Genomic DNA, 13,822 nt, shown 5'->3' on the forward strand with positions numbered 1-13,822 from the left:
GCTCTTGGAAGTTTCGTGTTTTTGTTTGCGGCTCTTAGACCGGGTCAGCTTGGCCGCCCCTGTTCTATACCCTCTGCATTTGTGCAAGGCATCTGGAGCGCACCATCGGATAAAAAGCATATTTTACGGCGAAACAAATCGGCAAATTTTGAGCCAGTGACTGACTTTGCTTACTACCGTTGTACAGCGTAAAATCTACTGAAAGCCTCACCAGTTGATTGATGAAAAGTGAATTTTACATTTTGAAAACAATTTTGAAGAACGGAATAAGGCCTGTTTTTATCTCAACTGCTTAACGAAAACACGAATAGCCTTGTAACCAATGGCAAATGTTTAACAATAACCACATATCACTCAAATACTTGAAATATTTTATTGAAAAAGATTCATAATTCTCTCCAAAAAAAAATAGCAAATTATTCTGATTTATTTTTATGTAGCCTGTGTAAACTCTAGAAGCCTAACGAGATATTTTATTCAGAAACGCCATCATAGCGGTTGCCAGCTCTTGCTGCGACCTCACTGCCTCCCGCTGTAAGGCTAGCTCTCTCTCCCTGAGCTCATACTCCCTCTGGCGAGAAGCCTCGAAGCTTAACCGGAGCTGCACCTGCTCGTCAATAACTGCTCGGATGAGGGCTGCATTGGGAGTCGGTGACCTCTTCCTCTTTTTCCGCCTCGGCTGGACCTCGCTTGTGGAGTCGCTGCTCTCGCTGTTGCCACCGCTGCCGGCACTGTCTCTTTTCGGACCTATGGTAGAGTCGCCACTGGTGCTGCTCTGCTGGGAGTCGGAACCAGCTGCTGTGCTGGTGCTGGCTACTGCGCCGTCGTCCTGCGCACCACCGTCTGCTGCCTGTGCATCAGCAGTGCACTCGGACAGCGCATCATGTTCTGCAGGAGCCTCGCCCCGCGTCTTCGAAACCTGCTGTGAAGAATGCCACACCATCAGCATTTCATATCAAACAAGATTACAGCAAATGGTCAAGTATCAGATGCAGCCATTTTAGGTGCACGAAAATCGGCCGCGATTAAAAAAAATTAGGGGTGGATATTGCCAGCCTACCTCCAACATTGCGGGTGATGCCTGGTCCGGGCAGCTGCTCTCAACTACCAGGCTGGTGTTGTTGAGAGGCAGCGACCCCAGGAAGCGGTGCAGTTCCCAATAAAAGGGCCAGTTTATTCCGCTGGACCCAGTGGTGGTACTATTCCGTTGATGTTTCCTAGAAAATAAAATTGCCGTGAGTGGCAAGTCTGCGGTGTAAAACGCCTTGTATAACAGAAATAACATTTCTGAAGCCTGGGTCACAATTTTTATGCAAAATGCAAAAGACAGCCTGCATAGAAAGTTGAACGCGAGTCACCACGAGATCCGTGCTTCGAATGCACCATGGCAATGAGTTCAAGGAGAAGACTTGTCACGCGGCATTCGAACCACGGATATTTCGGCGACTCGGGTTTGCAGACTGTCATTTGTGTGATGTAAGAGCAGTGTGACCCACGATTCCATAACGAGGACGAGCACACATTATGCTCCTTGTTGTACCCTGCAAACGTGCAAACATTATACCTTTATAACTTCAAACGATATTGAACTACAAACAACTTTAACAGCTGGCATACTGAGGCGTCTTTACTTTGTTTTCTCTTAAACATAACAATACACAATGAAGAGTCGGTGCCAGGTCACGGCGTCTATTACTTGTACCGTCCTTATGTATTCAAGATTTGAACAGCTGGGAAACATTTTTTTTTTAATAGTGCTTGTACAAGGCGTCTTATCAAACTCCGGAAGCTACTCTCAATAAACGCTACACGGGACAATTTCGTAGGCCGCTTCGATACCGGACTTCCCTTCTATTTCGAGGTACGCGACGCAGCGGTGTCCCACAGTGGCACGCGAGGTGAGTTCTGAGGCTAGGCGGGCCCCGTCCTAGTCGTCCTTCCTATCGTCCATTTTGCGAATCGTTCTCACGCTACTAGCAGGGTACGTGCAACTTCTGAGTTAACTCACCGATACGTGCTTGCCAGATTCTCGATCTTATGGTGGACTTGTTCGACGTCCCTGTCGTACCCCTGTAGTCGGAGTCGTGCCGAAATGTCGGCGTACACCCTGGCGTTTCTTTTGGCCCTCCGGAGGTCGTCGAGACGATCCTCCCAGATGGCGATCAGGGCCCACGTCTCCTGGATGCCCCACAGGACGCGGGGTCCCTTGCTCTTCTTGGCGGCCGACGTTTGCGCGGCGTCTGACATCGGTATCGCGCGGTTCTTATATTATATTCAACACGCAAAAAATATAGGTACAGCGCGGGATTGAATACGTACGAACGAGAAAATAACAGACCATGAAACGTTAATGAAGTGTAAACAATATGAAAAGAATACGAATAAGTATAAATGAAAGGCTGAAGGATGATATAAAACGTAAACCCAGCGGAACCGAGAACAGGCGAGAGAAAAAGCAACGTGGCAACTGATTCACACCCTCATTAGAGTGAACTATTTCACCGTACCCTGATTACCACGTGCTCATTACCGCCAGTCAGTGTTCATCCGCTTGCGCAAATAATACGCAACTGAGGCGCACGTCGCACTGACGTCTCTGAACATCGGCGCGTATGGCCAGTTACGTAAAAGTCATTTAGGTAAATGACGTGCACGTTGGCCGTACCATGCGAAAACCGTAAATACCATTTATCTTATGTTTATTGCGATTCCCGTCGCAAAATCAAATCAAGCACGCGCAGCATTTTTTTTTTTTTTTTTTTTTTTTGTCACCCCGAGTTAGCTTAGCAACATACTATTTTTTGTTGTTTAGTTTTAAGAGAAAAAAAATGTAAGAAAAACAAGAACAAAGAGTTAAATACAATGATTTTAGAAACGTCTGCTTTCCATATGAACAAGGTGTTTTGCCGCCACCCCGAGACGCTTGACTTTTTCTTCATTTTCTCCGCGCCGTTCTCCTTGGTTGCGCTGGTAGTTCATTGTTCCCTTTGAGCCTATTTTCTTTTGTCCACCCTTGAGTCTACGATGGATTACACCCAGGACTCTGATTCTAATGTGATGGATCCTAAGACCCGTGTGACCTTGCTGATGTGCCTGCACGCACAGCAGCGAAAGGCGTTGTCTGCTCTAAAGGCGAACATCAGGTCTGCCAGGAGAGAGTCTGATCTTATCGAAGAGAGGCTGCTCCCGAGCAGCGTGTTAGTGGCTGCAGCTACTGCAGCAACAATCGCCGCCGTTCCTCGCTGCGTCCAGGCGTCCACGCACAACAGGTGTAAAGCGCTGCTAGCAAGCGCAACCATTAACTGAGTCGCGTGACCCATATGCCATTTAGGCCGAATGCCATTTGAGTTGCCGTCTGGCAGTGCCTGAATGCCCTTTACGTAAATGTCATTTGAGATGCTCGCCTGACAGGGGTATAAGAATGACCACGTGAGAATGACCACCAGCATGATCCGTTAACGTCACGTGCAAGTTATATATATACACCGTCAGAGTTCCGCCGAAAGGCTTTTGCTAGATGCCATTTTAGATCTAAATGCGTTTGGCGCTCGCTTACCTCACTCGCCGAGCTGGCAAGCGCGCGCCGCTGGCTTGCATTCATCGCGCACTTAACTCTTAAATCTTTTTTTTCCTTTTCCACTTTTTTCTTTTCTTATACCGTGGTATGCTTTTAAACGACTACGCGTCGAGCAAGTCCCGAACTGCGCTCGCGATCGCAGCCACGTCCGGTCTCGCCGCTGGCCTCCAGCCAGACGGCTTCGAAGCAAAACAGAGACACCACAAAAAAGAAGCAAACGGCTCCGCGCACACGGACCAGGATCGGCTGTCTAGAATCAGCGTGCCTCAGCCGAGACTGCGTGAAAGAAAGCACCGCCAAAGTGAGCGCACGAGCGGAACGTTGCACGTGAAGTCTATTCTCAAGCGGCCGCGATCCCTGGATCCGGCAGGCTTTCTTTCCCACAGACTGAGCTCAGACGCCGATTCTAGCAAGCCGGGCCACAGCATGGACTCACGTGCGACGTCGTTGAGCTTCTTGCGTTCCTCTTCGAGGCGGGCCTTGAGCTGCTCGATCTCTCGCGTGAGAGTCTCGACCGTCTCCGGGGCCTGGTGGTCCACCTTCATCGTCGTGCCTTCGGTCGCCATCTTTGGCGTCCCCGGCGCCCGAGCCGACGGCCGACGCAAAAGATATAAACAACGGCGGAAGCGATCGATGGAAGGGATGTGACGGCGCCCGCGCCCGCTGCAGGGCGGCAGAGAGCCCCGATCTCAGGGAGGGAGCGACTCGGACCGCGGAGAGAGCGCTTGTTCGTTTAATGGCGGACGCCTCGTCTGCGCAGATTGGGTGCGCGTGCTGGTGCGCTACTTGTCACGTGACGGAGAAGTTGGCAGGACGGGGGGCGGAGCAAATGCGGAGCCAACCATGCATATGTAGTCAAAGCTATGAGCGCCCAGTGGCCTATACATTTCCTAACACACATCCCAAGGTTGAGTCCAACCTCCCCGAAACCTGAATGGGCGTACGGGCGCACGTGCACCTTCAGCGCCTATGAGCATTTCGTACACGAAACTTTTCAAATGCCACAGAATGTTGTCCCCGTGTACAGCCAATACCACCGAGGCACATTGCATGACATTAGATAGCTTAGATTTGAGAGGGAGGGAGCAACTCAGAAACGTGCGGAGCTCTTGCACTTCGAAAGTCGGACGCCTTCTGCGCAAATGAAGGTGCACCTGAACGTGCGCGGGCTGTCACGTGACGTAGAGGACGGCGGGAAGGGAGGGGAAAGGGGGGGGGGGGGATGAGGCAAAGACGGAGAAGCTCGCAGCGTACGATGAACGCGCCTTCGCTTGCTCGTCGCGATTTGCCATTCCGAACGCGGCCCGTGGATCTCGTGACCTCACTCTCGAGCAGTTGGAAGCACTCCCACATCTGGGCACACTAGGGGGCAGCGAAACCGCGCGACGCAGTGTCTGCGGGTTCCAGGCGCCGCCGCCGTGAGCTTCGTGACGTCGCAAACCGGAATCGCGCAGCTGCGGGGTTCGGGCTTCCCAGGTGTCCGGTGGCGGCCCATTGTGCCGTCAACACCGCGGAGTCATATCCGAGAAGTGACCGAACCCAGCGGACGGGCTGCCAGTGTTACAAAGGTCCAGGACCTGAGAAAGCTGTGAGGTGTCATCATCAACGTCATCATCATCATCGTCGTCGTCGTCGTCATGATCATCATCATCTGTTTGTCGTGGGCACTCATGAACAGAAAACTGCGTGGATTACGATGTAAAAAAAATCCGAAGTCACTTCGAGAAGTTGACTCCTGCCCAATGAGGTCGTTATACAATATTTTATGCTGGTCATGGAACTAGCGAAGATTGAGAAATTAAAGATGATGCTTATTAACAAGTAAATAACGTAAGTAGAAGATTAACTCACGCAACACTCATAAGCAAATATCTTGTTTGGCATGTCTCTTTCAGGGTAAAAAAACGATCCTGCATGTTTAGTTAGTTATTTATCTGTTAGATTATTTACCTTAAGGACCCCCCTCTTCCTGGAGGGTCCTTAAGGCGCGCGTTCGTGTGCGTGTGTGTGTGCGTGCGTGATGGACATCGATAAAAGTAATTAAACATACCTTATTCCGAGTTGGGTACCCTTTTTCGTACATTGCGCCAACCTTCTTCAGCAGCCTCAAAGATGCAACCCGCACTCTAAAACAAGGGGAGTAGTATTTTCTTCCTTGAAGGAGAAACTCACGTGTCCCCATTTTCGTTTAGAGAGGGAGGAAAGTTTCTCCTACAAAACGGGGAGGAAATTTGCTCCCCTAAGAAGGGAGGAGACTTGCCTCCTATTTTTGCTCCTGGAGAAAAAGTTGCTCCCCTAAGAAAGGAGAAAATTTGCCACGTTTTTTCTCCCAGTGGAAGAAACTTTCTTCCCTCGTGTAAATAATATACCTTCCACCATATGTCGCTCAAAACGAGAACACAAGAAACGCAAGCAGAACAACACCCACACGACAGCAACCACGCAGCGACACCGGACTCCAACCCTCCCACCTCTCCCACCTCTCTCTCTCTATATATATATATATACGGCAGTCTTATTTTAGAATCCGGGCTTGGCCGGTGTCCGCCATCATTTGTCGCATAAACACAGAGACAGGGAGAAAAATATTACATGCGCTTAATACTTATTATTAATTGTCTCTTGGAATAGCCCACATCTCTTAATTCAACAGAGAAAAGCAAATGCAGATCATTAGGCTAATTACCTCAAATTTAATCATTATCTTTTTAAAAAGTTTGATTATTCATGTTGATAACGCAGAGTTGAAATGCAGTATTTTCAGTTTTGGTTGAATAAACATCAATTTTAATTGTTGCACAAGTATTTCAATGGCTTTTTCAGACAAACAATATTGCTGGTTTAACGAGATTCGATGAAACAGCAGAGAAGAAATCTTCGGTCATGATTTGTCGCCGGGTATTACAGAAATTTATTAGTCTTAATTTTAATGGTAAACGTTCGGCAGCCCTCTGCCTGGTTAGGAATAGACATTAAGCGAAAAATAGGGACTCTAACCAAAATAGGATAAATGTTTAGTAAACTTTTGGTTAGGGTTGCTTTTTCTTTTAATTTTCTAGCCTGGAGCGTTTTTCCTAGAAAAAGTAAGTGCCGTGAGTGATAAGGACACACGAACCATGACTTTGGCATCACAGTAGACAACTAAAATGAGACTGTCTTTGGTGATATAATGCGATAGCCTAAAAACATCACGTTGCCCAAGTCAGAAAGTTAAGAAGCCCGTGTTGAGAGTTTTAGTAGATCGTCTAGTCACTCCCGGGAACTCTATACGCAATCCGTTGTTTTTATGTTTTAGATGAACGTTTGCAACCCGGTCCAGAATATAGCGTTACGGGAGCTTACGGGACGCAACTCTTTCGAACACTAAAGCTAACATAAAACAAGTTTGTACAGAAATTGATAGTAGTAAGAAATGCCTGCGCGTCTAGTTACCCGCAAAACACTCGAAGAGCCAGTCTCTGCGATCTGGGAAATCAGCTCAGCGAATGATGAGGCGGAACATCCGTTTAGACCTCAAAATGAAGTCTGCGCCGTGGTATTACGCAATGCAAAGCGTCATACTTGCATTGCGTAATGCCACGGCGCAGACTTAATTATTATATTATAAAACGGCTGTCTAGCTTTTCAATAAACGCATTATTAGAGAAACAGAAGAAGAAAACAACGGTTTTTAGGGACGTGTAACTGGAAACCGAAACCTTAAACATTAAAACCGTAAAAAAAACGAAACGAAACTGATATTAGAGAGTTTTAGGGAACCGGAACAAATTACGATCGATAAACAAAATCGATCGATACCTTGGATCGGGCGTGTGGACCGATCGTGTGCCCTGAAACGGCTTTGGGGGAACCGTACATAGAGTTATTATGATGTACGCTAGAGGTTCAACTGGCGCTAGTGTCTATGCGACTTCCGTCACGCAAATTGAAGCAGACAGCAACCAGTCTACTTTTCCAGTCTTCCCGTGTATTCCTATGGGAAAGCGCGCGTGCATTTTGTCTCTTCGCCGGAAAATAACACGGAACACTTTGGTTATTTGGGTCGTACCGAATAGTATGTGCCTTGATTAACACTGTAAAAGTGTAATTGCTTTAGTTAGCGCATTTTTCTTCATCAGTGACCGATGTTTAACTTCGCTACATTTCAGTCCCAAACGTGTGTTCCGCAGCAGGTGTGTAAAAACAAGCGACGATTCGAAGCAAAATTACAATCGAAAGGAATGTAGAGTGTGTTCAAGGCTCGCCAGCAATCCGGTGACGCTTATATATTGATAATATGCCAGTCCTGTCACTATATAAAAATGACCCCGTCGTGCATGAGCGGATAAAAACGTTCAAAACGTAGAGAATAAAGTCCGTGGGCTATAAAAGTTGTCTCTTCGTATTTTTTTCTCTGCCGGGCAGCTTTTATCGGGCACTTGTTCTCAAAGATTTCGAGCGTGCGAGTGATATTTTGAACGTAGAACAAGCAGCTTCGCTCAGGGCAGAAAGAATAAAACGGTACTTACTTATTTAAAATAGAAATAGATTACGTGGCCTTCAATTAATTTTGATCGTATATACACGTGTAGTTCCTGATTCGGTGTTACTGCGTAGTTCTTGCCGTCTTTCTTAATTTCCAGATGTCCTTCGTTCGTTTGGCACGTATATCCCCCACGCTGAAAAGCGCCGACGTCGTGTTCGCGCTAACAGTGTCCGACAGTGCACATAAATACACGTACGAAGCTGTTTTAGCACCGTTTTTAATGCGATGAATTTGAAAGAAAAACACCGTAACTGACCAATTATTTCGTCGGCCTGACTGAGAAATGTTCCAAGCTACCTAGAACGTACGAATTATTCGGGATATTTGCTCTTATGATCGAGCGCAGTGAGAAAATGCACTCACTTTTTCCCATAGAAATGCATTACCGGAAGTCAATTTTAGATTGGTTGCTGTCTGCTTCAATTTGCGTCAGCACACTAGCGCCACTTGAACCTCTAGCGTACATTATAATAACTCTATGGAACCGTATTTGCAGACGATAGCAGACGATCGGTACAGGTCGCGCCCCCTGGCAACGGAAACCTGCATCTGCCTCATCGAGAAAAGACAAATTTGCGTGTGTTTGCACAAATCGCAGAAACTCAAGTAAATAAATATCGCACCCTAATTATATAGAGAACCAAAAATATTGTATACCTACTTATAGTTCGTCTCGTTTTTTTTACTGGAATGAATGCGCTTCCGTAATACAAAACCTGGCTCACCACGGCGTGTCGCCCCTGGCACAGCGAAGTTCTAAAATGTTCGTCTGCTAAGAAGCAGACGAGCTTTCCGACAACAATGGCGCTCGATCTTTTTGACCATGACTATGGCGCCTGGAACGCGTCTCCGACTGGTGTGTTTACCGGGTTCAAAAAAGTGGTCCCTCGATTTCCGCCTGATGACGTCATAAAAGTGTCATGCTGTCGCCTGTTGCGACCCTGGCGGCGCCCCAACAGTTGTGGTATAAGTGGCAAACGCCTGTTCTGCTGCAGGTCGCTTTCCACTGTGACAGTTCACGGAAGCTGCAGCAGCCGGAAGTTGGGACGCCTAAAGGGACAACGCGTGACGAAAGCGACACTCGCGTTCGCTCGTGCTTTTCGCCAGCATTTCTACGGCCAACCGCCAGGATCGCGACAGGCAACAGCATGACACTCGCGTCATTTGTTGCCACATTGGGACCACTTTTGATGTATGGGCGGGATAGGACGCTAAACACACCAGTCGAAGACGCGATCCAGGCACCATAACCATGACTTGGAGTTGGCTCTACTCAGCGAAAGAAATTTAGAAAAAGTGATTCTGTATGACTGTCTGCGCACTAAGTGTGGCCTGAGTCTCTTTTGAACTTCCCGCTTTCTATAAGCGAGGCACGCACGCGCGTGCCGTGGGGCCCGTGACTTGTGCAGGGGCACGAGGGAATAAACATTCTTTTTGGTGTGCCGTGACACGGAGTCAGTCGCATTTCTTTCGGGTGCCACCGAGCACCGATACACTAAGAGAAGCCGCTTGTTGGCGCAAGGCATAGGACGTTCAACTTGGCGTAGCTTTTGAGTAAACGAAAAAGTTGTGATACCAGGAATGATGTGCGGATACCACGAATGATGTGCCAGCGTATTTTGGTTTTTTTTTTTCTTTCAGTTTACCAAATTTATATACCTGGGGAACAAAATAATGCCTCGACTGTACATGGTAACTTGTTTTCTAATATATCATGCGTTCTCAGCGGGCAAGCTTCGGTGTTTTACATCAACCAAATATGATGTTTACACCAAACACGTCCTGATATGCTGAAACGTTGCCGAAAGCAAACTCGATTTGGCACAAGAACACGCTCGCGCGCGCTTATCATCAACATTCGAAGTCGTCTGCTAGCGATCCTGTCTCTTTCCCTTGAGGCCCAATGCAGGATCGAGTATTAAGAAAGCCATGGTCAAATAAAACTAGAAATATTAAATCTCGAAGAAAATACAAAAATAACCAAAATATACTCACTTTCTCAAGTTGATGCGGCCATGTTTCTTGTACAAAGCTAATTCAATTCAATTTTCAATTTAATTCAATTTTTATTTTAAGATCAAGTCATACAAAATAAAGAGCTGGCCCACAAAAGCAGCATTCTGCTTGTATGTGGGGCCAGGCGACCAACTACAATACATGTTGTTACAAAAAAAGAAAACACTCCGCAGCACAAAAAAAAAAAATGAAAGGAACACAAAATTAGCAGCACAAATAAATACAAAAAGGAACACTTCAGAGCATGAAATATAGGTGTTTATAGCCAAGTCTACTCACGCAACCATGAAATAAAAGTACGAAACATCTCCAACGGTTAGGCTACGATATCTACAGCTCAAATGCTTGACACCAATTGCTTAGTTTCCTTTTTAATACCCTAGTGGATTCTATATTCATAAGGGACTCTGGGAGTTCGTTAAATAAGGAAGGAATGTAATGATTTCCGTTTTTCTTTCCATACAGTGTGTATATATTTGGAATGACGTATCTTTCAGTACGTCTCAAATCTTTATTTTTATTTACGAGGAGGTCAATCCGTTCCTTCGCTCCTCGCAACGAGAAGTTCTTTTTCAACGCTGCGTCATTCCAAAGTGCTAGAGCGAAAAAGGAGTAGCGCCTAGCACCTCCCGAAGTAGAAATATGTTGTCTACTGCTGTAAACCGCTTGCGAGGAGGAGGCGGAGGGACGGAGGTAGATGCGGTGCTCATGTTGCTCTTACGGTACAGATAGCAGACGATCACGGTCGTACGCCCGAGTACCGATCGTTGCGCCGTGTACGGTACGACCACGAAGAAAATATAAAGGAAAACCTGTAACTTTACTGCTGTACACTTATTAAAACTATCACCCAATATTCAAAGGGCTAGTTTTATAGGATATATGTGATAAGCATTTGTACAGAAATTTTTAATTCATGCAACATTTTTAAACTAAAAAGTATCCAGAGCCTTGATGCAGAAGGCTATTGCTCACTCTGTTGCCACTACAGATAATCCTCAGTCATAACAACAGCTGTAAAAAACGGGTGATAAGTGCTCAAAATGCACATCCAATGTTTGTATAAAAAGAACAAAAAAAAAACTTATAATATGTAAAAAGAAAAAAAAAAAAGGTGTCACCGCCAGCGGGATTCGAACTCTCCACCACCGGTCCTCTACGAGGTCATGAAATCGGCGCTCCAACCCACTAAGCTACCAAGCTTTTTTTTGTTTTTTATTACATGGAAATATTAGACAACAGCAAGACAAACACATGGTAAGGTATCACATCCCAATTTCCATTACATATAATTTTCTATCTTATGCTCTCATAGGCTCATTGTCGTGAATAGACAGAAGGAACAGAAAGGAATATTAAATAAATACAAATTTCCCGTGCTAAAAGTCAGGTACAGGGTGTCACAAAAGAAAATTTACACGGTCTTTTTTACCGCAAAAATAAACTAGGCATCGCCGAACGCTCATTCTCCGCCCAAAGGTGGAGCTAGAGGTCACAACCAGATGCCAAAGTTTCAGCCCGATCCGATAACTTAATCAAAAGTTATAAGTGATTTTCTGAAAAGTTCAATGGGAAAATGGAGCCCATTTTTGCCTGTTTTCGGTTTCTGGTACCATAGAGCCCCATGTGTTTGAAAACTCCGTCGGCCGCCATTTTCCCATTGAAATTTTCAGAAAATCACTTATAACTTTTGATTAAGTTATCGGATCGGGCTGAAACTTTGGCATCTGGTTGTGACCTCTAGCGCTACCTTTGGGCGGAGAATGAGCGTCCGGCGATGCCTAGTTTATTTTTGCGGTAAAAAAGACCGTGTAAATTTTCTTTTGTGACACCCTGTAGATTAATGCATCGATCAAAAAGAACATACCAATCTGGCCGCTCGTCAAGGTAGTTAAATACATTTCGTACATGCGTTACGGTTTCAATGAAATTTGATTTGGTAGATCGGGGAGGGTCCGCATTCCTGTCAATCATTCTTGTTTTCCAGAGGCTATGCAACCCCATTAATGTAAACAGATCGTAAGGAAAACTATCATTCAATTTTAAGGGCAAAAAACGGATTGTGTAAGCATTGATATTCAAGTCTTTTTTCAGTGTCCTTTGTAGGACATCCCAGAAAAGGTAAGCATCAGTGCAGAAAATAAAACAATGCTCTATAGTTTCCGGTTGGTTACAAAGGCGGCAATTGATTGACCACGGCACAAAAATTCCACGTTCGCGAAGCCAGGGTTTTACAGGTAACGTAGAAGTATGGAGCTTAAAGAAGAATGACTTTGCTGTAGGCGAGACATGTAGTTTTCGGACACGTCTGAGGACATCTTTTCCAGGGCCTTCACTATATATGCTTCGGTACAAAGGTTCAGGGAACGTTATGTCAATCAGATCAGCATATAAGACTTTGCGTGAAACCGTAAATAAATGCTCCAAAGAAAAACGAGCTGTTAGAAACTATATCGCGCTCACTACTTCTTTGAGGTACCCCACAGGACGTGATGTGCTTGCGGGTATCGTCGTAACCACCAAATAAGGTAATGCACTCGCGAGTTCCGTCTGTAAGTAAGTGCGAAGGAAATGATGAGATGCAGTTTTGAAGAATAAAAATCGAGATATTACTTGCTTTAGAAAGATGTGTATGAGTCCGAGACCGCCGACATCGATGGGGCGAAAGAGGTTATCACGTCTTGTAGGTTCCCAATTGGAACTCCATATAAAAGTAGCAAACACTCTGTGGAATTTTTGAATATGGCTTCTGGTACAGCAAATCACTTGAAGTATATACCAAAGTTTGGCGGCGAGAAACATATTACAGGCCTTAGCTCGCCCGAAAACTGACCACTGGTTGGATTTCATCTTGCCAGCTTGACATTTGATTTTTGACACCCGTTCAGTCCAGTAATGACCATTGTTACGGATACTGTTGAGAGGAACTCCTAAGTACTGAGGGGCAATGCAGCTCCACGATATTTCAGCATACTCTGAAGGTGTTGTGGCCCATTGCCCGCACCAGAAACCTACGCTTTTCTCCTTATTAACGAGTGCGCCGGTTGCGTCACAGAAGTTTTGTGTTATTGTAAGTACATTGTCGACGCTGCGTTTATCGGCACAAAAGAAAGCTATATCGTCTGCATATGCCAATACTTTAACTTCAGAAGAGTAGAGACGGAAACCTTCCACGATAGGGCTGTTAAGTACACTTAAACAGAGGGGTTCTAAATAAAGCGATAATAAAAGCGGTGATAGCGGACATCCTTGTTTCACGGACGATTCCAGACTAATTCGATTTGAAAGTGAACCGTTAACCATGAGCCTGGTGGCACAGTTACGGTAACATAACTTAACACCCTTTAAAAGTGTTGGTCCTGGGTTTACATGACGTAAAATAGCAAACAGGAAAGCATGGGACACGCGATCAAATGCCTTAGCCAAGTCTACTTGAACCATGGCGACCTGACCGGCATGAAGAACGCAGCTTTCTATCACTGAACGCGCAACGTGGATGTTAGTTTGTATACGTCTCCCCTTAATCCCACAGGTTTGGTGGTCTCCAACAACAGATGACGTGACACACTGTAATCGTTTTGTCAAAATTTTAGCAAAAATTTTGTAATCTACGTTGCATAAACTAATTGGTCGATAGCCTTCAATGCGCTGTAATTTGTCTGGGTCTTGACTTTTAGGGATCAACACGGTATGGCTCTCATAAA

The 13,822-nt window shown here is 45.7% G+C and overlaps 1 protein-coding gene across 4 annotated transcripts in view; it reads right to left on the bottom strand.

The window, feature by feature from the left end:
- Positions 1-4,327, bottom strand: part of LOC120850058 (guanine nucleotide-binding protein subunit beta-5) — a 69,456-nt gene extending 65,129 nt beyond the window's left edge. The window contains exons 1-4 of one of the 4 annotated variants that reach the window (XM_042289066.1): positions 4,014-4,220; positions 2,009-2,240; positions 1,061-1,217; positions 448-919 (exon numbers count right to left, since the gene is read on the bottom strand). In XM_042289066.1, the coding sequence (XP_042145000.1) occupies positions 461-919; positions 1,061-1,217; positions 2,009-2,240; positions 4,014-4,143 (978 nt within the window). In that variant the 5' untranslated portion in view covers positions 4,144-4,220 and the 3' untranslated portion in view covers positions 448-460. Of the gene's footprint in view, positions 1-447; positions 920-1,060; positions 1,218-2,008; positions 2,241-4,013 lie in introns of those variants that run through there. The other 3 variants (XM_042289065.1, XM_042289067.1, XM_042289068.1) reach the window with 3 other exon arrangements.
- Positions 4,328-13,822: the final 9,495 nt, after the last annotated feature.

The sequence above is a fragment of the Ixodes scapularis genome, unplaced genomic scaffold, assembly GCF_016920785.2.
Source record: "Ixodes scapularis isolate PalLabHiFi unplaced genomic scaffold, ASM1692078v2 PGA_scaffold11__112_contigs__length_91849675, whole genome shotgun sequence".
Classification (NCBI taxonomy): domain Eukaryota; kingdom Metazoa; phylum Arthropoda; class Arachnida; order Ixodida; family Ixodidae; genus Ixodes; species Ixodes scapularis.